General features: G+C 42.1%; 1 protein-coding gene and 1 long non-coding RNA gene across 3 annotated transcripts; one reads left to right on the forward strand and one right to left on the reverse strand.

Annotated features, from left to right (window-relative positions):
• sptbn4a (spectrin, beta, non-erythrocytic 4a) lies at nucleotides 1-26,353 on the reverse strand. 2 transcript variants are annotated; one of them, XM_058086173.2, is made up of 20 exons: nucleotides 25,463-26,126; nucleotides 25,091-25,245; nucleotides 14,761-15,024; nucleotides 13,657-13,890; nucleotides 12,412-12,501; nucleotides 12,051-12,329; nucleotides 11,836-11,966; nucleotides 10,373-10,577; nucleotides 10,048-10,293; nucleotides 9,770-9,904; nucleotides 9,419-9,660; nucleotides 7,477-7,615; nucleotides 7,301-7,385; nucleotides 6,989-7,200; nucleotides 4,732-6,086; nucleotides 3,100-3,160; nucleotides 2,742-3,010; nucleotides 2,409-2,579; nucleotides 2,186-2,228; nucleotides 1-1,291 (listed from the first exon to the last, which is right to left on the reverse strand). In XM_058086173.2, the coding sequence occupies exons 2-20, from the start codon at nucleotides 25,211-25,213 to the stop codon at nucleotides 992-994; spliced, it is 4,584 nt and encodes a 1,527-aa protein (XP_057942156.2). In that variant the 5' UTR covers nucleotides 25,214-25,245; nucleotides 25,463-26,126; the 3' UTR covers nucleotides 1-991. The 2 variants fall into 2 exon arrangements, with proteins under 2 accessions (XP_057942156.2, XP_057942158.2); XM_058086175.2 differs by lacking the exons at nucleotides 1-1,291; nucleotides 2,186-2,228; nucleotides 2,409-2,579; ... (4 more) ...; nucleotides 7,301-7,385; nucleotides 7,477-7,615 and having other exon boundaries at nucleotides 9,415-9,660; nucleotides 25,091-26,353.
• Nucleotides 16,279-17,102, forward strand: LOC131137834 (uncharacterized). Its single transcript, XR_013625180.1, has 3 exons — nucleotides 16,279-16,522; nucleotides 16,612-16,776; nucleotides 16,858-17,102. It is a non-coding gene; the product is annotated as an uncharacterized LOC131137834 (long non-coding RNA).
• Nucleotides 26,354-27,947: the final 1,594 nt, after the last annotated feature.

A 27,947-nucleotide genomic window follows, 5' to 3' on the forward strand; every position in this document is an offset into this window, starting at 1 on the left:
AATTTACTTTACAAACTACTTGACCAAAACAGACATTACGTCCTCTTGGAAGGCAAGTTCTAACATTAATAAAAGAATAGAGAACAGGCTGAATAGGTGTAAGATATGCTAACACAATGGTTATTCAGCTACACAAAAAATAAACATGAACAGAAAAGGTGTCCAGTGTTTATTTAGTATAAACACTTTTTTCATTTATAAGTCGCTCTGGAGTATAAGTCGCAGGAACAGCCAACCTATGAAAAAAAGTGTGACTTACGTATAGTCCGGAAAATACGGTACTACTCTTTCGAATTAAAGATAAACTCACGTCAGTTAATGGAAACTTACTCTATGTTTACTCTTGCATCAACACGTATCCATGCCGCTGTTTTTTCGTTTTCTGTCGCTATAGTCTCTTCATATAGATGCGGGAAGTCTGAGATTTTGGTGGAAAAGGGGTTAATAAGATCATCTATGATTACCATGTAGTGGGATTACATGTTAAGTATTTTTTTTAAGTGTCTTAAGGTGCAAGACTGCCTCATGGATGAGAAATCATATCAAATAATTTGAGTTCACATTTGCAACTACTTTGTGTTTCATTTGCTTTCATCTCTCGCTATTAGAGAGAAGAACATAAAAAAGTATATTGCTTCAAAAGTTTTTTTTTTTTTCATTATCGTGAACATCTCTTTCACCGGTGAGTCGAGACAGACAGACATGGCATCATCAGTCATTGTAACATACGGAAAGATGGATCCAAGAGATTAAACGACGACAACCTTCATCCGCCACCATTGCCTCCACCTACCAGCAGATGGCACAATGCAAGCACTGATGCACCGCCACAGGTAGAAGAGGGGGCAGGGAGGGGCAGGGGGGGTCTGAGAAATGAGTTAGTCACAGTTAGAATAGTCATGTCCATGGGTTGTGGCCTCAGCGTGTCCCAGCTCTTGGACCGAGGTTCTGCAAACATGCTCTCCATTCATACAACCACGTACGCCAATTGTCATTTGCTCCTTCCGGATGTGCTGGAGCCCCCACCCGCCCCGCCCTCCAACTTGTCAGCAATTTCTGATGTGTCTAACTTGTCGGAGCCGTCCCCTTTCTCTGACCTCTCCTTTTCAGACCTCTCCTCCCCGACAAGCTCCGATCTCTCTGACCTGGCGTCTGCATCCCCCTCGGACTTCTCTTTCCTCTCCGAGCGGTCGGCATCCATGCCGGAGGTGACGGGCTTGTCCCACATGGCCATGGCCTCATGCTCAGATATACAGGTGGTGATGCTGGAAGTCCAAGCCTTCAGATCCTCCTGCAGAGACCAGCAACACAGAGTAATGATGTGATTTTATATACAGTGGGGAATATTCTGGGGTTTTTGTAAGCTTTACATCAGGGGTGGGAAAACTACGGGCCAGGGGCCACATGCAAAAGCCCGCGTGTTTGAATCCGGCCCGCCAGTTGCTTTCTATGTATTTCAACTTTTAACATGAAAAATGGCAACATGACAACTGTAAAATTAAATTACATAGTTTGATGTGGTCTTATGTTTAAAGGGACTTGAGAACATACAGCTGATGGCATAACACTTTAACAGATAAAATTAGACAAATATTTTCAAGGAAAATTACAATTAATAATAATTACATATATATATATATATTAATTATTATTATTAATTCAGGGATTATAAGCAGAAAAGTGTGATGGTATAACACATTTAGAGATAAAATTGGACAAATATTTTTTCAAGGAAAATTATAATGAATAATTACTATTTATTTATAAATATATATATATGTCATTGGGCGAGAGGCGGGGTACACCCTGGACTGGTCGCCAGCCAATTATATATATATATATATATATATATATAATTATTATTACATTATTATTAATTCAAGAAAAAATATAAGCAGAAAATAGTGTGTGTGTGTTAAATATATGTTCTGGCCCCCCAGACAATTTTGTTAACTCAATGCGGCCCACAAGTCAAAATATTTGCCCACCCCTGCTTTAGATGAACATTTGTTAGGTTTATAGTAACTGAGACAGACAGAAAAATCTAATCTAAGGTTAAAAAAAATCTAAGGTTAAAAAGGTTAGAAATGAATTTATATTTGATTAAGAAAATGGAGGACGTCTGGTAGTTTGTCACGAATGTTTGCAGAACTGTACTTTGACACAACTTGATGAATGTTCTTACCTCATCTTTTGCATGAAACACAAAGTTATTTCCATCGTTGATTCTGTTTGAGGGAGGAAAAAACAACAGTGGTGGTGGTCAGTTACTGATGCAGCTTAGAATTAATCATCCCAGAAATTAATCACCTTATTCTTTTGACATTCACATTTGACTCTTATCTGTACTTTGTAATAAACAAGTGAGTAAAGACGCAATCATTCAGGAATTCCACAACAGATCTTACTGAAGAATGAAGACATTCTTCTTCTTCTTGTACCCCATAGAAGGATCAAACGAGCAGTTGGAAAGGTCAACTGAAGGCTCTCCGTTGTATGTCGTGTTGTGGTTTCTGGCGTCCTTATAGAAGGTCATCTTGCCCTCTTTCAGCACACAATATACATTCACCCAGGATTTGCTGGAGAAGGAATAACGAAACTGGTTAGAAGTGAACTTCTACCGCTGAAAGACGTTTTCAAAACAGGAGGTTGATGTTAAAGGCTGTCGACCCCTGCCGTGGCATAATATATATAACATATATACGTATGTATGTAATATGTATGTTGTTTGACTGTAGTACCTGGTGGGGCTCCTCTGTTGAGCTTCAAGGTCAGAGCTGGTGGCCTTTTTGCGATACAGGAAGCCTTCATTGTGTGCTGTGTGTGAAGGCGGCTGAGGTGTCGTTGGGGCACCAGTGGCAGGAGCTGAGCGAGAGCGACGGGTTTCCTCGGGCTCCTTTGGACGGGGCCTCCTTCTCGGTTTGGGTCGGTCTCGAGCGCGAGGGCGTCCATCGAAACGAGTCACCGGTGCAGAGAGGCTGCTTGGAGGCCGATACGGCTCTCCTCTGGCCTGATGAGGCAGATTTTAGAAAATGTGACACAAAAGGAATGATGTGACTGACATATCACCACTTTGGTTGACCGTGGGAGATGACTTACATGTGCTGCTTCTCGCTCCTGGACTTGTTCTACAATCTCTGCCATAGTAGATCTCTTCTCCCTGCAGTGGCAGAGGACACAGTGAAAGTTCATTCATTCATTCATTTTCTACCGCTTATCCTCATGAGGGTCGCATGGGGTGCTGGAGCCTATCCCAGCGGTCTTTGAGCAGGAGGCGGGGTACACACTGGACTGGTCGCCAGCCAATCACAGTGCACATATAGACAAACAACCATTCACACTCACATTCATACCTATGGACAATTTGGAGTCGGGCAATTAACCTAGCATGTTTTTGGAATGTGGGATGTGAGCATGAAACAGAAAAACTAATGCCAGTGGGTTTAGAATCACAACAGCTGGTGCAGCTTAAGATAATGAGTTTGATAACAGTGTTTGTTGACTGGTTTTATTAGTTACTGTCATTTGTGACTGACGGCAAAACAGGCTGTTTTTGCAAGTTTGAATTATGTGACAACAGTCACATTACTCCCTAATAAAAACATGGGCTACTGTTGCTGCAGTAACCCACGCCAAGCTGAACCCCCCACCCCGACGTCACTCCCTTTGCTCAAATTATAGTCTACTACAGTGATTCCCAAAGTGTGGGCCGCGGCCCCCTAGTGGACCGTGGTGGTACTGCAGGGGGGCCATGCGAGGTAATTAAAAATATGATTCATTTTTGCAAATATGATTTTTTAAATTATTGTTATTGTAAAATATTTACTGCACAATTAAAAATATATATATATTTACAGGTTTAAGTAATAACCTTTTGAGTGTTATTGACCTGTCACAATATTTTAGGAACCTTATACAGTTTATGATTGGAAAGTAGCTCTCTGGTCATCATGCCAGTCTTGAATGCAGTTATTAAAAGTATGACAATTATTATTATTATTATGATAATAACAATAATAATTATTATTATCCCTCGTGAGGAAAAGTGGTAGAAAATGAATGAATTAATAATAATAATTAACAATAATTATTATTATTGTAATAATAATTACAATATAATTAACAATAATTATTATTAATATAATAATAATATATTATTATTCTATTATTAGAAAATGAATGAATTAATAATAAATAATAATAAAAATTGTTATTATTACTATAATAATAAATTATTATTAATTAATTCATTTTCAATTATTTCCTATAATAATAATTAATTATTATATTATTATTGTTGTTATTATTATTATTATTAATTTTCTATCACTTTTCCTCACGAGGGTTGCAGGTATTATTATTAAATAAAATTGAATAAACAATAATAACTCTGGACTGGTCGCCAGCCAATCACAGGGCACATATAGACAAACAACCATTCGCACCACACTCACAATATGGCATATTATTAGTCAAAAATTATTGAAACACAAATGAATATGTATGTATTGTGGACACTAGTTGTCAGTAATGTTGAGGTCATGACATTAGATTATCGTCATACTGCATGGAGTCAGCCATGGCATGTCCGACATGACACAATAGAAAAACAATTTTCCTCCCATTTCGTATGGAAGTGGTAAACTTTTAGACTTAAAAGTGTGACGCATTTAGAGCCTATCCATCGTGTACATGCACACTCAGTGGCAACTGCTGGATGAGTTCACTTACCCTGAGCGTTTGTCTGAGCCCTCTTTAATGGATCCCTCCAGGTCACTGGAGTCCTGTCGCTGAAGCCTCTGCTTGCCACTCCCCTCTTGTTCACTGGACGATTGTCTCTCCAGGCGTCTCCGGTACCGCTCCTGACGCACAATCAGCGGCAGCTCGTTCAGCCTGGCTTGGATCTCCTGTTCGCTGGAAGTTTGTCGACCCAATTTGTACTCCCTCTCTCGCCGCAGGTGGTCCATCTGAGGGTCCGAGCGACTTCCACGGGGATCCCTCTGGAGACGGCCATGGAGGAGCTCCAGTCCTGACTCCGGCCCCATCATGTCTGCCATCGGGATATCGCCATACTGCTCCCGCTGTACTCTGCTGGCCTCGAGGAGAGGATTTACAGCCTTGTGGATGTGATTGATCCTGGGTTGCATGAAGTCCGCTTTCAGGTGTTGCCATGCGTAGGCCATTTTTGGGTCCATGATGCCACCACTTGGTGCTAGGTAACCAGAACTACCTAGACTTCCACTGCTATAATGATTTTGTGCAAGATAGCCGGAGCTACCCATTCCTCCACTGCTATGATAATTCTGCGCTAGGTATCCGCAACTCCCTAAATTGGGCTGCGGGGCGAGATATCCTGAACTCCCTAAATTGGGCTGCTGTCCCAAGTACCCAGAACTCCCCATGTTTTGTGGTTGCGTTAAATACCCCGAACTTCCCATGTTTTGTGGTTGCGTCAAGTAAGAACCTCCCACGTTTTGTTGTGTCAAATAGCCAGAACTTCCCATATTCTGCTGGGTTAGAAACCCAGGAGTCCCCATTCCTCCACTACTTTGCTCCTGAGTCAGGTTACCCAAACTTCCTAATCTGCTACTTCCTGGTTGACTTGGCATCGAGTAGCCAGAACCGCCCACACAACCGGGAGACAGCCCATAGTACCCAGAACTCTCTGCAGTGTCACTTTTTTGATTGTTTATCCCAAGATAAGTTGAATGGTCCGGGCCTCCACAATGAGATGGTAACGCTGAAAAAGCAGAGTCACTTCCGCCTCCGATGGCCTGGTGATTCATCCCGAGGAAGGAGGAGCTCACCAACTTTCCACTACACTGCGGCTCCAGTCCATGATAGCCTGACCCATTTATGACTGGGTTGTAGCTGCTAAGCGTTGAGGACAATCTCTGGCTTGCATTGCTGGCGCCCAGTTCCACACTGGTCTGTAATGGTGTTGGTTCTATTTGGGCCTGTACCATCTGTCTCATGAAAGATGGAGTTGAACTGGGTGAAGGACTCGATGGAGTCAGGCATGATAATGGGAACATCCTTCGACTGGAGAGTGGCGTCTTTTTCTCTTCCTCTTTTTTCTTCTCTGCCTGGAAAATAGATTTAAAACAATTAAGAGAACATAGAACAAAAGCAAGATAGGTCTGATGCAATGCAATTATTCTGAATATTTTATATAAAAAAACATGGTGTGATGGATCCATCCACCATCATATTGGTAATGGTTTTATTTCATTTGAACATGCATCAGATTACAATTGAATGCATCACATAATCAGTTCACAGTTCCACATGTCCAAAAGGAGTAGGAAGAAGCAAAGCTTATTAAATCCTACCCCTCCATCTGGTAATTTTACAATCAGTAACTGTTACATTTGTTCACTTCCTGCTTTCCTAAAATAGTTTTTATATAATTTTTATATAGTTTCCCAATATAGTGCATTGTTTGAGGTCCTTACTCAATCCATTCCATAGTTTGATTCCACATACTGAAATGCTATGGCTTTTTAACGTAGTCCTAGCATATAAGTGTTTCAAATGTAGTTCTTCCCTGAGATCATATTTCTCATCTCTTGTAGAGAAGTATTGGATGACATTTTTAGGTAATTGGTTATTTTTAGCCTTATGCATTATTTTATCTGTTTGAAGATGAACTATGTATATCAGCAAGTTTAAGTATTTGTGATTTTAGAAATAAGCAGTTAGTATGTTCTCTGTAGGCGGCATTATGAATTATCCTTACTGGCCTTTTTAGCAGTACATTTAGCGAAGATTGCTTTTATAGTTATTACCCCATATTTCCACACAATAAGTAAGATATGTTAGAACCAGAGAGCAATAAAGAGTGTGGAGTGATTTCTGATTGAGAACAAATTTTGCTTTGTTCAATACTGAAATATTTCTGGCCACCTTATGTTGTATATTTGTAATATGAATGATGAAAATGTGATTCTAGTAAACTGATGAAACATTTAGCTACAACTGAGCTTACTGCGGAAAGCTGACGGAGAGAGCTGAAGCGTTCTTTCCAGGTTACAGCAGCCTTGCGGAAGGCTTCATGGCGAAGGATGAGCTGCTCAACCTCATCGGTTTGGACCTGGGCCTCTCCTCCCTCCGTCTGCTTGGAGGTGATCAGAGGCTCCTTGGCCTTCAGCCAGGCTTCTGCCTTTACGGTCTCCTGGGCAAACTGGAACCTTTCGAGTTCTGAAGAAGACAGGAGACCAACAGATGGTTTATCATCACGCTACATAAGGCATGTAGCTATAAAACCTCATTTAAGACAGAGTAGACATAAACTACTCACTGCGTTGTAACTTCTCCTGGTGTTTGTCCCATTTCTCAACCAGATCCTTCTGTTTGGCCAAAAGACTCTCCAACTTGTCTTTAATCTGCAGCCATGACGTCCCCCGGAAAACAATTACAGTACAGCATGTAAGATGGATTCATTTCTAAAGAAAGTGTGTCGCTTTGTAGCCTAACCTCCTCTGTTGCAGGGTTCCCAGCGGCTATTAGTATCTTGCCAAGATCCGCACACTGCTGGATGGTCTTGCTGCGGCCATCTATTTTGGCTTTCACCTCCTGGTGTTGCTTCATCATGATCTCCAGTGCAGTCAGATCTCTTCAAAACACAGAAACCGTACATACAGAGTTTCATTTTAGACAAAGCAATATAAAGTAACAAAATCTTCACTATGTAAAGAAACAATGGGAGTGTCTGCTGAAGTTTGTGTGAGAGTCAGGGCAGGTCACATTCTTCTACACGTAGATCATCCATCCATACTCTTGATGGACCTACAGTAGCTTTGTACATTGGTATGTGATAGGCGGATAATAGACTCATTTCATTCATTCATTTTCTACCGTTTATCCTCACGGGGGTGCTGGAGCCTATCCCAGCTGTCTTCGGCCGAGAGGCGGGGTACACCCTGGACCAGCCAATCACAGGGCACATATAGACAAACAACCATTCACACTCACATTCATACCTATGGACAATTTGGAGTCGGCAATTAACCTAGCATGTTTTTTGTAATGTGGGAGGAAACTGGAGTACCCGAAGAAAACCCACGCATGCACGGGGAGAACATGCAAACTCCACACAGAGATGGCCGAGGGTGGAATTGAACTAGGGGTGTGTATTGGCAAGAATCTGGCAATATGATACGTATCACGATACGAGGCTCACTATACGATATATCACTGTTAAAAAGGCAATATTTTTTTTGTTTTTCTTAAAGTTAAAGATTATTTCCTGGAAAAACTGAATTACACCATCAATATGCACTTACTAAACACATTTTTATTCCATTAAAACAGTATGTTATGCTGTATCACAAACTTTCCGCTGTAAAAACTTAAAGTGTAGCATTTGGATAAATAAAGCTTTAACATCCAGCTTTAAATTTACAAAAAAAACCATAAAAAACAAATAAATTATGTGTCAAGATCCTGCTCAAATGTTCACATTCTATTAGCTGTGAAAAAATGCAGAGTATACAGTCCCTGACTTATCCACCATCAGAACAGTATTTTTGTGGAACAAAGTAACTAACATCAGTAAAAAGTCCTTTTAGGATGCTTGAAATAACCATTATTTAACAAAATAGTGATATCAATTTGGAAAATAAAAAATACTTGCAATATCACAGTACTACTTTTGTGGTATACAAAAGGACCTTGGCATTGCTTGCTAGCGGCAGGTCCTCATGGTGTCTCGCTAAGTGGACTCGCAGATTTGTGACACATTTACGACGACACATTTTCCAAACGGCATGGCTTTTATCAATTTCTGCACACCCTACTTTGTGTAGAAATCCAAAATGTGTTCACACTTCAGCCTTGTACACCGCTGTTATGTGCTCGCATTCCGCCATGTTGAACTGGACGTTTCACTCGTGAATCTCGTTCAACGTCCTTGCCTAATTGACTACGTAAGTGCTGCCTAACGATCGGAGGTTTCAATTAAAATCAGAAATGAACCTTTGCCATGTCTGCACTTGAATAAATACCATATACAGTCTATGATAAATGACTAAAAATATCCTCATGCTTTTTAATATCGATACAGTATCGTGGAACAAAGTATCGTGATATATCGCCGAAACGATATTTTCTTACACCCCTAAATTGAACCCTGGTCTCCTAGCTGTGAGGTCTGCGTGCTAACCACTCGACCGCCATGCAGCCCCGGATAAAAAAAAACTCCTGTTACAGAAACCGACCCATCCAATCAAACTTCCTCCACCACAGGCAAGGCAAAACGAGACCTGGGCCACAAATGGACCACACTTTAACACGGCCCAGAATAGATGAAAGTAAAATTTGGATAGGAGTTCATTGTACGCCCAATGAGGTCAAGGTGACACAGCAGTTTAATTGGATCCTGTGCAATAATCCAGACTACAGACTGCAGATGTCTTACCTGGGCTCGTCCCATCCAATCTGGCCCATAATGCCTTCCATCCACATGAGGTTTTCACGCACCACTGAGAAAAACTGCACTTTGTCTGTGACTGAGGTGACCTGGACGCGACTGGCCTCGCAGGAGCTCAGCAGGTCCTTCCAGGCTTCCATCACTTCCTGCTCTTTGAGCATAATAGTCTCAGCCTTCTCACCAGCATAAATAGTCCGAAGCTGTGCAGCATTCTCCTGTAGCTGTCGTACCTTCATCGATACAGGAATGAAGGAATGATGCTCATATCTCATAGCTTGGTTTCAAACATTTGGAGCTACAACAAGCTTTGAATATTCTATATTTATATATCTCACTTACCTGTGTAACTAACAGTTGAAGGGCATGCTCAAAAGAGTGCATGAGTCTCTGCAGGGTGGCTGGATTGGTGATGTTGGCTTGGCACGCCCTCACCTCTGGCAGCTGCTTCACCTTCCCCGCTATCTGGGCCAAAACCTGCAACACCAGACATCAGTCGTCATGAAAGGCACTTTAAAAATAGAAGCATCGTGCCACAGCCCAAGTATCATCATCATCAGTATCATTCACAGATATTGATAAATGCCTGATAACTACAGTTATCTAAATCTGCTTTGCACCTCTTTGCAGTCAGTGAAGAACTTGTGCAGTTGTTTGGATGCTGCCAGCATCTGTCTGCGGGTCTCCATCAGCTCCAGGAGGTCTGCCCATGACTCGTTCAGTCCATCTTTCCACTCAGCAATGGTGGCTGCGTCCGAATGGCCGCAGTCAATCATTTCATTCACCATTTTGTTCACCTGCTCCATACGTTGCTGGCCAATGTTGTTTGTTTCCGTGGCAAATTTGGTGAACCTCTCTTGGAGCATCTGAAAAAGACGTATTCATAAAGTATGTGAAAAGCATCCCATAAGAAAAAAAAAAAAGTGCGTTTCTCTGAGCACCGACCGTAACATCCTCCAGGTCTTGGCCGAGATCGGTAGAACTTGCCACCGCCTCGCGTTCGGTGATCCATTTTTCTAATTCCTCCACCTCCTTGTTGAGCTGATAAAGCCAATACTGCTGCTCCAGCTTGGTCTTTCTGTGCTCCACCATGTCCTTCAGGGACACATACAGCCGATCTATGTGGGACTGCTGCTTCGTGATCTGCTCACTGGGAAAACAAGAGAACAGAAAGTATTACAAAATACATGTGTGCCACCGGGCATCCTCTACTTGATTAGCATATTATACACATACTGTACTGCAATTGGTAATTGTAATGGTTTTATTTCATTTGAACATGCATCAGATTACAATTGAATGCATCACATAATCAGTTCACAGTTCCACATGTCCAAAAGGAGTAGGAAGAAGCAAAGCTTATTAAATCCTACCCCTCCATCTGGTACTTTTACAATCAGTAACTGTTACATTTGTTCACTTCCTGCTTTCCTAATATAATTTAAGTGTTTTTTATTAAAATTTTGTGTTTTGGGCCACCAAAAAAAAAAGCCGCCGTCCATAAATGGCACCCAGGGCCACACTTTGGACAGCCCTATCCTGGACTGTCTTGTCCGAGAAAATAAGACAGCATTCATTCACATGAGGATGACATCACAATATTGTTATTTAAATAAGATGAATCGAAAAAAAAAACCAAAAGTTGTGGATTAATTGGATGATTGATTAATCGTGGATTAATTGTTGCAGTTAATATGCAGTGACTCCAATCAACTCTGACATGTCACCCAACTCATGCCATGCAACTTAAATAGTTTCATGTTTTGAATTAGCAAAATGTCCAATACATATTTTATTTGTATTTTTATTAATTTTTAAACATTTTTTATTTTTTTGTATTTATTTATTTTTGTCACGTACCAAAGTACAAGGTGATATGACCGTACAATGACATAATGGGTACCATAGTAAGTGTCAATATAGTGATATATATATATATAATATATATATATATAAGACTCTTCATCCTTGTATTTAGCAAACATCAACTGCTTGTATTGTTTCTTGAATTGGCTCATCGTTGTGCATTGTTTGAGGTCCTTACTCAATCCATTCCATAGTTTGATTCCACATACTGAAATGCTATGGCTTTTTAACGTAGTCCTAGCATATAAGTGTTTCAAATGTAGTTCTTCCCTGAGATCATATTTCTCCTCTCTTGTAGAGAAGTATTGGATGACATTTTTAGGTAATTGGTTATTTTTAGATTTATGCATTATTTTAGCTGTTTGAAGATTAACTATATCAGCAAGTTTAAGTCCCTCCTTTTAATTACAATAGAAACAGTATAGATATCCTGTGTGTTTTTTCTTTTAAGTTAAAAGCATTTCTTAAATCAACCTTGTATGGAAAACTACTTGTCTAGCTTGATTGTTGAACAGAATGCGTGATGATGAGTCGTGTCACACCTCTCCGGGTGTCCGAGCTCCAGCAGGTGCTGGCATTGCTGAGAGAGCATGCCCACAGTTTCTGCATATGTTTCCACAGTTTGCTCCAGAGCCAAGTGGGTTTTCAACAGCTGCAGGGTGCTCGCCTCATCCTAAAAGTGAGAAGGAGTGAGTCTGGATGTTGGGAGTCTCAGGTTCAAAGTGATTGGACTGACTGTCGGGGGGGTTGTCCGTACCGTGCCTTTTTCTTCGTTGACCTGCTGGAGCTTCTGACCTGACAGCCAGGACTCCACTTTGGCTGCTTCACTGTAGTACTGCTGAGACTGCAACGTTGCATCCAGGATCACAGACCGCCTTTCCTGTTCCAGCTGCAACACCTCCCACAGCTGTCGCACATGGCCGGCTCCTTCACGCACAAACTCCACCTCGGGAGTGCGCAGCGATGCGATAATTCCCGCCCTGTCCAGAACCTCCTCAACACGAGCCCGCCGTCCTGCCACCTCCCTCTGCAGGGTCTGAAAATACAACCCAAGGTAAGTTCCTGTACTGTTTATAGTTTAACTTACAAGTGTGACTGTTCTGTTTGCACATACTTACCTGGTTCTTTTTTACATGTTGCTGCACACTCTGCAGGTTATTCCCATATTCTTTGCAGGACGCCAGGGGAAGCCTCTCTTGAATCCACAGCTATAAAGTAAACAAAACCAGATAATGCAGTTATCCAGATAAAAAAAGATTACAGTTGTCTTCATGGTTTGAAAATCACTCCCTAACTCTGTAGCATTTTTCAAAAATTAATTCATTAATTTTCTACAGCTTTTCCTTACGAGGGTCGGGGGGGGTGCTGGAGCCTATCCCAGCTGTCTTTGTGCAAGAGGCGGGGTACACCCTGGACTGGTGGCCAGCCAATCACAGGGCACATATAGACAAACAACCATTCACACTCACATTCATACCTATGGACAATTTGGAGTCGCCAATTAACCTAGCATGTTTTTGGAATGTGGGAGGAAACCCACGCATGGGGAGAACATGCAAACTCAACACAGAGATGGCCGAGGGTGGAATTGAACCCTGGTTAATACCACACTTGATCAAACGTACTTAAGATTTTGTCAGATCAAAACATTCGGCATAGGACGTCTATTAAAACGTGTGATACTAATACAAGGGTCTGTCTTCCCAAAGCATTGTGGGAACTGTAGTTGTTTTAGCATTCATTCTACCGCTACAGCCTATCCCAGCTGTCTTCAGGCGAGAGGCGGGGTACACCCTGGACTGGTCGCCAGCCAATCACAGGGCACATATAGACAAACAACCATTCACACTCACATTCATACCTATGGACAATTTGGAGTCGCTAATTAACCTAGCATGTTTTTGGAATGTGGGAGGAAACCGGAGTACCCGGAGAAAACCCACGCATGCATGGGGAGAACATGCAAACTCCACACAGAGATGGCCGAGGGTTCAAAAATTAATTATTAGTCTAAAAATATAGAAAGATAAGTTCTATACAGTATTCTGGTCACTATGCATCAGTAATGAGACACTGCCTTAAATTCCATTACCTTAAACTACATGGAGTCAGCCATGGCATGTGTAACATTATAGACTGAAAACAAGTTCTCCAATTCCGTGTGGAAGTGGTAATTTTTGGCTTCTTGCTTTGTCCTTCTTCCCCACTCCAGTTGAAATGTTTTCTTAAGTTTAAGATAAATAAGCTAAACTAGTTGTTGTTTTGACATTTGGTCTCTCCTTATTCAGTATTACACCCATGTTCCCCGCTGTATACCGGATATGCACTCGAGGGCATTGAAGAAAATGAGAAGACAAACTAACCATCTCATCTTCCAGGTCCTGGGCGACTTGGTGCATCTCTTTGGAGGCCAGCAAGATGCGGCGTCTCTCCTTCAGGGGCTCAATGAGGCGCACAATGCGGGTCTCTACCACGCCTGACTGCTCGCCCCCCTCCTTGTCACCTGCCATCAGACCTCGCTGGGGAAGGCAAACCCCCTGCAAGCTACCCAGTTCCTCCACGTCCTTGTAAAGGTCCCCAAATTGGGACTCCATGGCCTGTGTGGGATAAAAAGATGATTCAGCCAAAGCCATAGAAATATACAGTATAGTCCTCATTGTTAGTATCAGTGATTATCACATACTACAGTATTAATTGGCCCTGTACCCTAGAAACCACCCATGAATGATACAGGAAAAGGCCGAAATGATACTGTGTCAAAGCCCAGGGCAGTGATACTGATAAAATATAGAGTTTAACCATGTCCAGTATCAGCCCCCGTAGCTGTCCACTCAGAGCACGCTGCTCTGGTATCGTGCCCGTGAAACAACCAATCAGAGAGCAGCGCACAAGCATGAACACACACTATAAATATTCCTAGTGCTTCTCCAGTCACCAAAAAACCCAAACTTGATTGATGGAACTTTAATTGTCAGACATTGATAAGATAAGACTGTTGATAAAATATTATTGAAATATTTTTGCAATTATTGTGTTTACACTGTTTAGATATAATACATGTAATAAACTGAAATTTTTTTGGAAACCTTCGGTCTTGGGCTGATACTGACACTTGGGGGCATGATACCTAGCCTAATACGAGACAAACCATGTGATAACCTATAAGTATCACTCACAATAATAGATCATTTGTTGATATTGTTACATTGTCTTATAATGTAGGCAAAATAATTCCTTGTAAAAGGTATCAATACCAATATCGGTATTGGGAATACTAGCCCTGTATTTACCGGGTGTTGGATCAATACCAAGATTTGCCGTATCGCTAACTCCGACCATGTAGGATGTGAACATGTGAAACATGAGAAACGCTGCAAGCCAGGCTCTAACTTCCTGTAATTGTAACTGCTTGTGCCTCAATCATACGATACATATTACTCTTTGGAAATGTTTCTGAGCAGACTTGCCTGGAACTTCTGGAGCTGCTCATTGAAGGTGGGCAGATGGTGAGCCTGCTCTAATTGGGGGGGCTGCTGCTCCAAGTGGGAAAGCTGGTTGTCGAGGTCCGAGTAGCTCTTCACTGCTGGCTCCGGCTTGTTGTTCTCAAAGAGCTGGCGAGCCTTGGCCTTGGTCGTGGTCTCCAGGTCTGACCAGCATTCTCTGATCTCTTCCAGCTTCTGTTGCACCACCGTGCGCAGCTCCGGCTTCTCCTGGATCAGGTCCTGACCCTCCTAAGAAGAAGAAAGGAATGGCCGGAATGGAATGGCATTACATCATGGCACAGTCACTGTATCAAGTTAACAGTGCTACTCTTACTTTTTAACTTAACCTATAAGAAGCCAACTCTTTAAATCAGATATAAATCAGACATATTTACATTTCCAGCAACACTGCAAAATTATCATCAAAAACAATCAAATCAAACAAAGCAAGATAGGAGAAAAAAGAAAAATTGGAAAATTGAGTAAGAATAAATCAATATGGGCTGCCAAATGATTAAGCACATTTCAAATGTGTGTGAAATCTTCCCGTTTGTACTGTAAATAAATGACAGGGCACAATTACAGCTACAAATGAACTTAAAATAATAATAATAATTCAAGCTAAAAGAAAGCACACGTCTCTAGTAGTAACAACATTTGAATCATTTCAACCGCGTTATTATGGGGCATGAAGAGTGGCGTTCAAAGACACCTAGTAATTTAAGTTGAATTCCCGTTTTGAATGTTGATGTATTTTCATGCATTCTGATTGCATTCATAAGCGTTAAGTTACTGAGTGATAAGAATATCCAGTTATTGTTTTTCTTTGTCTTTTTGTTTGTTTAGACTACACAAACGCTCATAATTAAGGCATCATTGTGATTTTCGGAGTGTCGTCGAATGCATCTTGCGGCCGTCTCGTGACAACAAGGAAGTGTTGCAGGAGGACTCGAGACGTTTTTTGTAAGTGGGAGATACACTACCTGTAAATATGCTAATAAGACACTTAATAAATGTCACTATTTCAATAAGACACTTAATAAATGTCACTATTTCAATTATTTTAAATATTCTTTGCTACAAAGTAGTTTGTGGCTTCACACACGTTTGACATGACTAAGCGTCGTCTTTAAAAAAAAAAAAAATCAGACATGTCATCTATGGGGCGGCGCGGCGTGGTGTGGTTAGCGCGCAGACCTCACAGCTAGGAGACGCGGGTTCAATTCCACCCTCGGCCATCTCTGTGTGGAGTTTGCATGTTCTCCCCATGCATGCGTGGGTTTTCTCCGGGTACTCCGGTTTCCTCTCACATTCCAAAAACATGCTAGGTTAATTAGCGACTCCAAATTGTCCATAGGTATGAATGTGAGTGTGAATGGTTTGGCCACCTGTGATTGGCTGGCCACCAGTCCAGGGTGTACTCCGCCTCTCGGTCAAAGACAGCTGGGATAGGCTCCAGCACCCCCCGCGACCCTCGTGAGGAAAAGCGGTAGAAATTGAATGAATGTGGTCTATATGGTAGACCCCATCAGTTTACTTTAAAAGTCACTGGATTCTCATGGGCTCATTTCAAATATGCATTATGTGTTACTGCCATCTGGAAGCTGAGTGACTCTCCCTGTCGCTTGTATACTCCATTAATGTCAGCAATAGCTTCAAGGGATGATTCTTATGGACCGAGTCCCTCACTCCGTACCAGGCATGAAGTCGATGGAGATCACTACAGCTGTGCACAATGCTGTTGCAAGTAAGCACGTTCAATTTATTATGGAAGAACAACCTTGCCCAGAACCTTGATGATAGCGTGACACTCCATACATGTTCCATTTGTTGCAGATGGAACTGTAAAAAGACAGGACAACAGGCGGCAGATCAATTCAGTTCTGTGTCCAAAAATAACAACAACAACGAAGCTCCATGCCAAGGCAACGGCCCCCTGCTTGCAAAGAGGTAGCAGATAGAGCAAAGTTTGGCCTCGGGCTGACCTACAAATCATGCATGGTACGTCTAATACACCTCTATTCTTTCCTCTACCTGTGTTCCTGTCCTGTCCCTGTAGCCTTCATGCTTTGTTTTTGACAGATTCTGACTAAAAGGAGATCAATGAATATGCAATTCATTATCTTTTGCATCACGGACTTGAATCACGTTCACCAGCTCAACTTTACCAGAATGGTTGAAATATATTTACAGTATTATCCAAACTTACTTAAAAGGGTGGAGACAATGGGGTCTAATTTTGTGGCGCACCGCAAGGAGGCGCAGCGTGGCGCACTCCATGTAGTGGTAATTTGGTCCAGCACATCATTGTGCGCAACCAATTTGGTAATTTAAGACTCGGCTATGCCGAATTGGGCATGGTGGCACACCAGGCGAGATATCCACATTATCAACCCTCTCAAAGCCTTCTCTCCTCACTCTTTGCCTCACTTGTCAGGGACGGGGGTGTGGGTGCGCCGTGCTTATCCTAACATGCAAACTCCACACAGAGATGTCCAACATAGATTAGAACCCAAATCTTCCAGATCTCCTGACTGTGTGGCCTGACATGCTAGGCTGCCACATGGCCTATACCAGGGGTCTCAAACACGCGGACACTAGTTTGAGGCCTCCCCGCCTTGATATGAAAGTTTAATGTTAGTGCGGCCCGCGCAAGTTTGATATGGATGCTGTATGGTATCATGTACCCTGAAAAAATTATTACGTTTGATTAATGTTCATGTTAAAGGTTAAATAACTGTTAATAGTTATCCTCCCTATCCGTGTGGAAGTGGTAAGTTTTTGGCTTTTTTAAGTTAAAGGAAATAACTTGGAGGCTACCGTTTAGGTCGCTAGCTCTCTAGTTTGCAAGTTAGCATGTGTCTCAAGACCCTGCAGTTGTGCAATATGTTGTAAATAAAAAGAGTATAAATGTGACTATAGTCGTGTTTTGTCATGTCTACAGGGCTCTAATAATGCTTTGTTCATTTTAATCTGAAAAAAAATAATTTGTCTACCCACCAACTATATGTGGTTTCTTAAGTTTTTATTATTTGCAGTTTTATTATTATTATTATATTTATTTATTACTGATTGATTGATTTTCTTTATTCTTGATTTGTTTATTTTTCATCTTATTTTGTGCAGAAAAATAAAAATTAAGATATTTGAGAACAGTGGAATGTTTTATCAGAGCTTTTATTGTAGAAAATCGGAACCAAAGCACTGAAAAAGTTTTATATTTTTCTGCTTTTAATAAATGCGTGGTTTTTTGGGTTTTTTTTTTTTTGGAAAACCTGATTTGGCCCAGCCTCACCCAGACCCTAGCTCCAGTGGCCCCCAAGTAAATTGACTTTGAGACCCCTGGCCTATACTGTAATTACAGTAGAGTTGTGTCACCAAAATTTCCAATTAATATACACAAAATCCTGTTCAACTGAAAATCCATAGAATCTGGCAAGCATATTAAAAAGCGGGTCTACAGTATGGAGATATTCTGTGGTTCCCCCTATTGACTTGTGCGAGAGATGAACTTTCTCTATTCTATGGCTTCTGTAATGCAGTGCTGCATTCCTCCTCTTGGCACAGTCTCTGAGCCTCTCTTGCGTCCCTCAGCCTCTCATAATGCAGAGCCAGCAGAAAGCAGCCTCCCCCCCTCTCGTGGCTTTACTGACATACAGAGGCAACAGCAGAAGAAATCAGAGAGGGGGTGGTGGTGGAGGGGGGGTAGGAGAGCAGATGAGGAAAGGCAGGGTAAAGGAGGAAGGGAGGCAAGCGAATCAAACGTTTGTGGAACAGGAATCATCGGGCTGCTGTTGTGCCAGGCTGTAGTTGCATGCAATAAGCATCTGTGATTTTTTTTTTTCTTCCACCCCCCCAAAGCAGTCACGGCTGACATGGTACAATGTTGTAATGGCATCCACATGGCATTATGATACCGTACTGAATTCTGCAGGCTTTGCAGTAATGCTGATGCAGCAGTACAATGAGAGGGATTGGAGTGCTTGTTTTCTGCCGCTATACCCACTGCACACTGAGAAGTAACCATGTCACATGACCTTCTTTCTAATAAACACATGACATGTCCATAGAAATATACTACTCTTTTGTTAATTGACCTTTAACCACAGTGGTATCGTATATGACCTAAATCCATAAGAACACTTTAAATGTCGTAAAATGTATCTAAGTTACTGATGTACTCCTGTTCCTTTCCTTGTGCGATGGGGTTCATGTAGGGCAAATAGGTTTAGAACAAATGAACAAAATAGGATGGAATAAAGATTAGATTGGATTAGATTTATCGGTCCCCCAGGGGAAATTCGTCTTCATTGACTCTCCATTAACAGAAACAACATTAGAAAGAAAACAAAGCACATCGCATACCACTACAGTAACAACATACAGTACAATCAACACGACAGTAGCGACAACAACAGCGGACTGACAGATCAGTGAGGCCTGCTACTCAGGGTAGCTATGGCTCCAGGGATCAAGCTTTTCCCAAGACGGGCCCTCCTTAACGTATCTTTGCCCTGAAGGTAGTGGGATGAGGCATTGGTGCAGTGGGTGGGGGATACCCTGTGGTATGTTGTTTGCTATGCAAAAGATGGACCTGTTGGTTGATTCTGTGGGGCTGTTGTGCAGGGAGACGGATGATTTTATCAGCTGTTTGTGATGCATATGAGTTTGGCCTGGTTGGTGACAGAAAGCATTGTGGTAACATGTGGAACAGGACACAAGGATGGGTTGAATGATGCTTTGGGGTGCAATGGTTTGTGGTGTTTAAAAAAAAAAAAAAGAGTTTCCTCTGTAGGGTGGCTGGATTCATACAGACAGATAAGGTGAGGAGCTCGGTCATCCAGGAGGGGCTCATAGTAGAACAGGGGTCTCAAACATGTGGCCCGCGGGCCAAATGTGGCCCACAAGACACGAGTTTGAGGCCCTCGCCTTGATCTGAAAGTTTAATGTTAGTGCGGCCCGCGCAAGTTTGATATGGATGCTGTATGGTATCATGTACCCAGAAAAAAATATTACGTTTGATTAATGTTCATGTTAAAGGTAAATAACTGTTAATAGTTATCCTCCCTATCCGTGTGGAAGTGGTAAGTTTTTGGCTATTTAAGTTTAAAGGAAATAACTTGAAGGCTACCGTTTAGGTCGCTAGCTCTTTAATTTGCGAGTTAGCATGTGTCTCAAGACCCTGCAGTTGCGCAATATGTTGAAAATAAAAAGAGTATAAATGTGTTTTGTGATGTCAAACATGCGGCCTGCGGGCCACACTAGTGTGAGGCCCCCGCCTTGATATGAATGTTAGTGCGGCCCGCGCAAGTTTGATATGGATGCTGTATGGTAAGGTAACTAAGGTGAGGAGCTCGGTCATCCAGGAGGGGCTCATAGTAGAGCAGGGGTCTCAAACACGCGGCCCGCGGGCCAAATGAGGAACAACACCAGAAATATCACTTTCATGTATATCATTTTCAGGATTGTAAATACAAAGACCTGTATTACTGCATCACATCATTCATACTAATAAATAAAAGCTGACCACAATAATTACAAAATCCTCTGGTAGTTCCCACGTAAAAAGCGACATTCCGGTGCTGCTTGTTATACCATAGCATGGATAGCACATGATACAGACCAAACATTGTACAGCATTACAATTTGTGAGCATTCTCCAAATTTCACCAGTTTATATGTCAAAAACACTGACAGCATTAGAAAACAAAAAAACCCAAACAACATTATTCGGAACTTCAACGCCACTGCATGACATGCTTCTCGTTCTTTACATATTATGTCTCTAATAATAGAAAAGGTTAAGTGGGTAGACAAATCATTTTTTTCAGATTATAATTAAAGTATTATTAGAGCCCTGTAGACATGACAAAACACGACTATAGTCACATTTATACTCTTCATTTACAACATATTGCGCTACTGCAGGGTCTTGAGACACATGCTAACTCGCAAACTAGAGAGCTAGCGACCTAAACGGTAGCCTTCAAGTTATTTCCTTTAAACTTAAATAGCCAAAAACTTACCACTTCCACACGGATAGGGAGGATAACTATTAACAGTTATTTAACCTTTAACATGAACATTAATCAAACTTAATATTTTTTTCTGGGTACATGATACCATACAGCATCCATATCAAACTTGCGCGGGCCACACTAACATTAAACTTTCATATCAAGGCGAGGGCCTCAAACTAGTGTCTGTTCTACTATGAGCCCCTCCTGGATGACCGAGCTCCTCACCTTATCTGTATGTCTGAATCCAGCCACCCTGCAGAGGAAACTCATTTTTTAATGCTGCTTGTTATACCATAGCATGCTTAGCACATGATACAGACCAAACATGGTACAGCATTACAATTTGTGAGCATTCTCCAAATTTCACCAGTTTATATGTCAAAAACACTGACAGCATTAGAATACAAAAAAAACCCCAAACAACATTATTCGGAACTTCAACGCTACTGCATGACATGCTTCTCGTTCTTTACATATTATGTCTCTAATAATAGACAAGGTCAAGTGCACAATACCAATTAACACCATTTTGCATAATATTCCCCAAACAGCCGTGCCGGTGAGAAAACAGCACAGAAGCAACTAAATGGAATTAGATGGTTTATCCCACCTAAACAAAAAAAGGGAAACGTGTCATCATACAGTACTGGTACTGGGCATAAGCCAGTTGTTGTTTCAATTGAAAAACTGGGATTCACCTATTCTGCCTATAAAGTCTTCAAACAAAAACCCACCAAAAACTGCCAAGAACGCTTCATTTACATAACGTGATCCGCATAGTAGCCAAGCAACAGCGACGTTGTTATTGTAGAAGGTTGTAGCAGTAAACTGAAAAGCTGGGCAACTTTGAGATTCCACACGGAAACAAATAAAAATCTGAACAGACCAAAGCAACAGATTCAACCCCACGACATGAGCTGGCATCCCAGTGACAGTCGGTTTGTTATGATCTTATTTTGTCGATGAAACGTTCAGCACATGATAAGGCTACAGGAATGGCGTAGTGTTTCACTTTTATGACCCATAAATGTTGTTAGAATGTTGCGTTCCCGAGTTAAATTCTAACACCTGTCATAGTCACAGTGAGCTGGACTTCCTTACATGGGTGTGCCCGGGTACATGCTGTAGGCCTGCCCTAATCCCCGCTCTGCTGCACTGTTCTGTCTCGGGAGTGTGACCAATCACTGTGGAGTAGGCGTGTCAGGAGGCGGGCCGTGGGTGGAATAAATTAAAACAGAATTACAGCTAAAAATAGGTGCAGATTCTGGAAGCTCTAGAAAACATTGTGTGAAACTGTTCTATAGGAGTTCATAACTCGATACAAAAGGGCCAGAAATGAGCAAAGGAAAACTACTCTTGTTAGAATTTTGCCCACAATCAACTGATGTTAGACATGAACACATACAACATGGAGGGCGACTGTAAATAAGGGCAAAATAGGGGAATTTCCAAGGGAAAATGGGAGGGCTGACAGGTTTATATACTATTATACTAATATACTACTATACTAATATACTAAGTTCTATGTGAAGTATTTCCATAATGCCTCATATTAGCTCTCTAACAAGATCTCAGTGTATAGACTGGTCATATATCTCATCTCGTTTCATATTATCTACATACTGTATTGTATATAACTCTGGGAAAAACTGTTGATTTTGTTAATACTTGGGTTGTTTATATTGTTTATTTTTCTATATTGTGTATTTTGTACTGCTTAACTGACTCTGTACTCTTGCTGCTGTGCAATACAAATTTCCCCACTGAGGGACGAATAAAGGCATATCTTAATCTTAATCTTTAATGTATTGTACGGTATATCAAAGAGTGTCAATGTCAAATTAAGTGTGCCCAAAATACCCTGGTTCCTGGTTATATTGCAATATTAATGATAATCAATAGTCATCACTGTACAAATACCATTTAATGCAATAAATGTCCACTAAAAACCTCAACAAAACCAATTTTTAGGACAATTCAAACCACAATCGAACACTCCGAGACTAGCATATGTATGCATACTGTATGTATGATCGCTAAAGCAGACGTGTTTCCACGTCTACGCGTTGGATATGTGGGTTTATTTGTTCGTAAGGTGTGTGAAAACCAGCTACCTGTTTATGTGTTTATTGTACTTAAAAATATCGACCCCTGAGCCAGAGGTAAGGCTTGGCACAAGGTCAGTCGGGAGTGCTCACACTGTAACGGAGAAGCATGCGGGGTTCTTTCGTGTACCCAAGCTGTGTGGAACAGGAAGGAACTATTCCACAATCATGGTAGCTCGGTGGTTTTATTTGGTGTTGCGGGGTAACAAGGCCATGTTTTCAGGGCTATAAACGCGCATAGTAATTAATAGTTGGCTAAATAGGAAGATTCTTGCTAGCGTGTGTGTTGCTAGAAATATGTTCCCCGAGGGAGCTGATTGGTGGGCGAACAGGAAATGACATCTGAGGTCAGAGTTGAGTTTCAGCTTGCTGTGGGTTACGGCTGCATCAATATCCTGTGTCAGTAAAGGTCTTCAAACAAGGTTACCCATTATTACCTCTTATGTGAAAAATGTGTCTGGTTAGAGTCCATTTTGGTTTGAGTTGGACCGTTTAGAATGGATAATTGACACTAACCAAGGTCTCACTGTAATAAAGATTTGCCAGCAGCTTTTTTAAACCATAAGAATCCATGCACTAAACCAGGGGCGTCACTACGCTCTGAGGACAGGGGGGGCTTAGCCCCCAGGAGATGCACAGGATATGAATGTAGTAGATATTAAAAAAATAACAAACAAGAACCAGGATATAACTTTCCCACTTTTGGACAGATTTAGTAGAGATACTCAATTGTTTTAGGCCACCATTAAATGTACACAAGTACACACAATCTACACTGCAAAACCGCTGTTCAAGCCCTGCAACCATTGTGTCCAGTGGACAGTGATCAATGATATAATAATCATTATTATATTATTAATTAGCCTATTATTACTATCATCATTATTATTCCTCTTCTGATTACTACTACAACTAGTAGTAGTAGTAGGCTAGTATTAGCCTGCTTATTGGCTTGCTTATGAGCCTGCTTTTGCCCCACTGTATGAAATTAGTTTTTGTTTAGATTTTTTTTTTTTTTTAAATCAATAAAAAATATCCAATTATTTAGGGGGGGGCTTAAGAACATTTTAGGATTTTCTAAAATAGGCCCAATGACGCCACTGCACTAAACAAAACTGAAAATGTGTCATGTACATATTTGGGCTTGACTTAACTCACTTAAAGTCCCAAAGTGATGGAGGAAACATTTTGGAGCGCTTGTCATGTGACTATCCCTGGATATGGCTTCCATAACCTGGCAGTGTGTCAGCTCATTTCCAAAAGCTTATTATTTTTGCCATGGAAGATTATTTTAAAGCCATTAAAAATATATATAATGGGCCATGAAATATTACAATCCAACTATGTTTGCTGTATATCTCCAATGAATTCATAGAAAACAAGCTTTTGAAGTGGTTGTCATGTGACTATCCCAGGGTATGGCATCCCCAAAATGGCACTTAAGTTAAATAAGCTAGCTCAGTTTTTGCCATGAAAGCTAATTTTAAAGCAATTTAACAGTTCCAGTGCTATAATAAGGGTCCAAATATTACGCTTCAACTTTATACACTATATTTCTTCAATGGACTCATGTAAAATAAGCTGTAGTCTTCAGCTGTGATGATTTGCCACGATAGCAAATATGCTAACAATACACAAAATAAATATGTTATATATCATTTCGATCCACTGAATCTTGTTTAAATACAAAATACTCTATTTTAAAGTGTCAGCTTAACTCATTTAAATGTCAATAGCGGTAGCCGAAGATCCGGAAAGCATGGCTTGGGATGGGTCAGAGTAGCAAAGCATGGTGGGAACTCACTTCTTGTCATGGGATTTGACCATTTAATAGACATGCTGAAAAACGAGCTGTACCCAATGATCTCCGCCGCTGCAAAGGTGGATGTCAGGTCGGTGACGTTCCCGAAACAATTGGAAGAGCTTTACGTTTGCTACGAGGACGGGCAGAAGGGATCGTGTCACCTGGGAACGTGAAAAGCACGCCTTGCCCGAGCGATCATAACCTTGAGAATGTTATTCAAAATGCCCCCTTTGCCGAGTGATAAAAGGATGATCTGATGATTGATCTCTCGGTTCCAGGTTAGCTGACATGCCGAGAGCCCCCCCCACTCCGAACCCCCCTCCCCGACTCACCTGCTCTATCCATCTGACCTCTCCATCCTGCATCATGCCTTCCCCTCCACTCACCTGTTCTATCTTGGCCAGCCATTCCTTGTTGCGGGCCAGTTCTGCCATGAAGGCCTGGTGCTTCAGCCACTTCCTGTGCAGCTTCTGAGCCTCATCTCGCGCCGTGTCTCGGGCCATAAGCATCTTCTCTTCCACCCGCTGTCCCAGTCACTCAGCTAGGGGAGACAAAAATAGCCACCATCAGGAGGCCAAGGCTCGAGCTGGTCCTTTCCCACAGGACGTCCTGCTTCCTCCTTCTACGCACCAGACCACCCTGCTCTGCTCTGCAGGGGCCTGGATACCTGTGCTCTCACCCCCCCACACCACCACCACCTCCACCACCACCACACCAGACACCCTATTCTGGAGGAAAAAAAAAATCAAGATAAGCACCTCAGCAGTGGTGGCAATAGAAGCACTCAAGCCCTTCGTTTGGATCGCCCCTGGGTCCTCATGCCCTACTAGTTCACGGGTCTTGCGGTCCTGATGCTGCAGTGCCTGCTAGCCAGGAAAGGCAAAAAACACCCAGCAAAAACAAGGAAATGAGCCAATGACAAAGCTGGTATGGGGCGACACACATCCGACGTGTTTTGCAGGTGGGGCGTTATCTTCTCCACTCAGATGTCAATTAAAAATCCAGGCATCGGAAGGAGAAGATGCCGTCTTTAGCATCGCCACAGAGGAATCTTTCAGCCGGAGCAAACCTGATCATCCGCCGCTCGCTAGTCCCGGTCAATCTATAGTCCTGTCTAGTGAAGCAGTAGACAGGAGAGGGAGGAGGAGGAGGAAGAGTTAGAGTGGGAGGAGCAGGGGGAGACGGGGGGGACGGGATGCAGAGGCAGTGCAGAGGAGGCCGGATAACATAAGCTATCAGGTCTTCAAATGCATCACTCCGTCCGCTGCAAAAGATGCACGTTGCACGAGAGTCTCCCCCCCCCCTCAGTCAGCCTTCCTCACAGTGCCCGACGGCCCGACCACAGTTGGTGCGTGCTGCTGCAGTCCTTGCCTCTCAGCAACGCTCCTGTGTGGGTGCATGTGTGTGTGTGTGTGTGTGTGTGTGTGTGTGTGTGCAATCACAATCAGCACTGCAGTGCCGGAGCAGAGAGAGAGAGAGAGAGAGAGAGCGGGAGGGAGATAAAGAGAGCAGCAAGCGTGAGTGTGAGGGAGGCAGGGATAGGGAATGTACAAAAAGGGGAAAAAAAGGGGGGAAGAGGAGACCAAAAAGGAGGTAAAAGATGTTGTAAAGGTGGTGAAATATAGAATGGAAGAAAAAAGCCTGCGTCATCCTTCACTGTCACCAGGGACATTTCTCTGCACTAGCGATGACTGCACCCAGTAGCAGGAGCAGGATTTGGCAAAGAGGAGGGGCAGGGTGGTGGTGTTGGTGGTTTGAGGGGGGGCGGGGGGGGTCATTGTAAAGCAGCTTGAATGAGAGGAAAGGAGGTTACATGCACACATGAGCAACAGTGCAGCTCACTGATTTGGATCAAATTCACATTTCTGCCTTTAAGATGGCCTCTATTAGCTCGATCACTGTTTCCCCTCCCGTTATATTGTATTTTATTTTATATACTGTGGATCTCAGCACATTTGCACATTTTTGGTGGAACTAATAATAGCTTTTTTTTCCCCACAAAAAACTCTTGCGAATCACCATATGGTTGTAATAATTTCCAAATGAGTGATAATACAGGTAAAATGCACATCATACATGTGCTATGTAAAAAAAAGCACATAATTTTTTACATGTTTATGTTTGTGATTCAATTATTTTTAGTTTTAGTTTTTTTTTTGTCAAGAGATGTTGAGATACCAGGCTGCACGGCGGTCGTGTGGTTAGCACGCAGACCTCACAGCTAGGACACCCGAGTGCAATTCCACCCTCGGCCATCTCTGTGTGGAGTTAGCATGTATTCCCCGTGGGTTTACATCCGGTTTCCTCCCACATTCCAAAAACATGCTAGGTTAATTAGCGACTACAAATTGTCCATAGGTATGAATGTGAGTGTGAATGGTTGTTTGTCTATATGTGCCCTGTGATTGGCTGGCGACCAGTCCAGGGTGTACCCCGCCTCTCGCACGAAGACAGCTGGGATAGCCCCCCCGTGAGGATAACTGGTAAAAAATGAATGAATGAATTACTGTTTTGTGGTTCAATACAGCCACAAAATATATTAATATTAATAGTCCAAAAAATTATGATACCACATCATGATATAGTAAAGGAAATATTGCACAATCTTTCACTCTGTGAAGTTGTGGAATTGCCGTTTGTGACACATATTTTCTTGCAGGCCATTCATACTGTCTGTCAAACATTTGCAGCATTTCTTGAAATTAATTCTTTATTTTTAGACTATTAGCCACTGATTAATTGGCGATTAATTGGTTGTTTATATGTGCCCTGTGATTGGCTGGCCACCGGTCCAGGGTGTACCCCGCCTCTCGCCCGAAGGCAGCTGGGATAGGCTCCAGCACCCCCGCAACCCTTATGAGGATAAGCGGTAGAAAATGAATTAATGTTGATATACCGCACTTTCAGTGGTTCTTGAACGCACCATAGTCGTGTGCAGTCAAGGGACAAACCAGTCATGATGAAACATTAATAATGATCAAATAAAACAAATGTTAGCTGAAATGTATCTAACTTAATTTCAGCAGTCACTCTTAACATCAACGTCAAGCTAGCTGGTTGGTTGGTTAGCAGCGGGGCAGTGAGCCATATGTCAAATATTTTTTTACGGAAGTACCAATTGCTCACAAATTTTTGCCTATTGCTGGTGGTCCCGGATTGTAACAATCGGGGATCAACTGTCTTCTATTACATGGGAAGGACCTTCAGTTTATTGATTTGGTTTTTCTATAAATGAGCCACATC

Source organism: Doryrhamphus excisus, linkage group LG21 (assembly GCF_037039965.1).
Source record: "Doryrhamphus excisus strain RoL-2023G ecotype Guam linkage group LG21, RoL_Dexc_Guam_v1.1, whole genome shotgun sequence".
Taxonomy (NCBI): Eukaryota; Metazoa; Chordata; class Actinopteri; order Syngnathiformes; family Syngnathidae; genus Doryrhamphus; species Doryrhamphus excisus.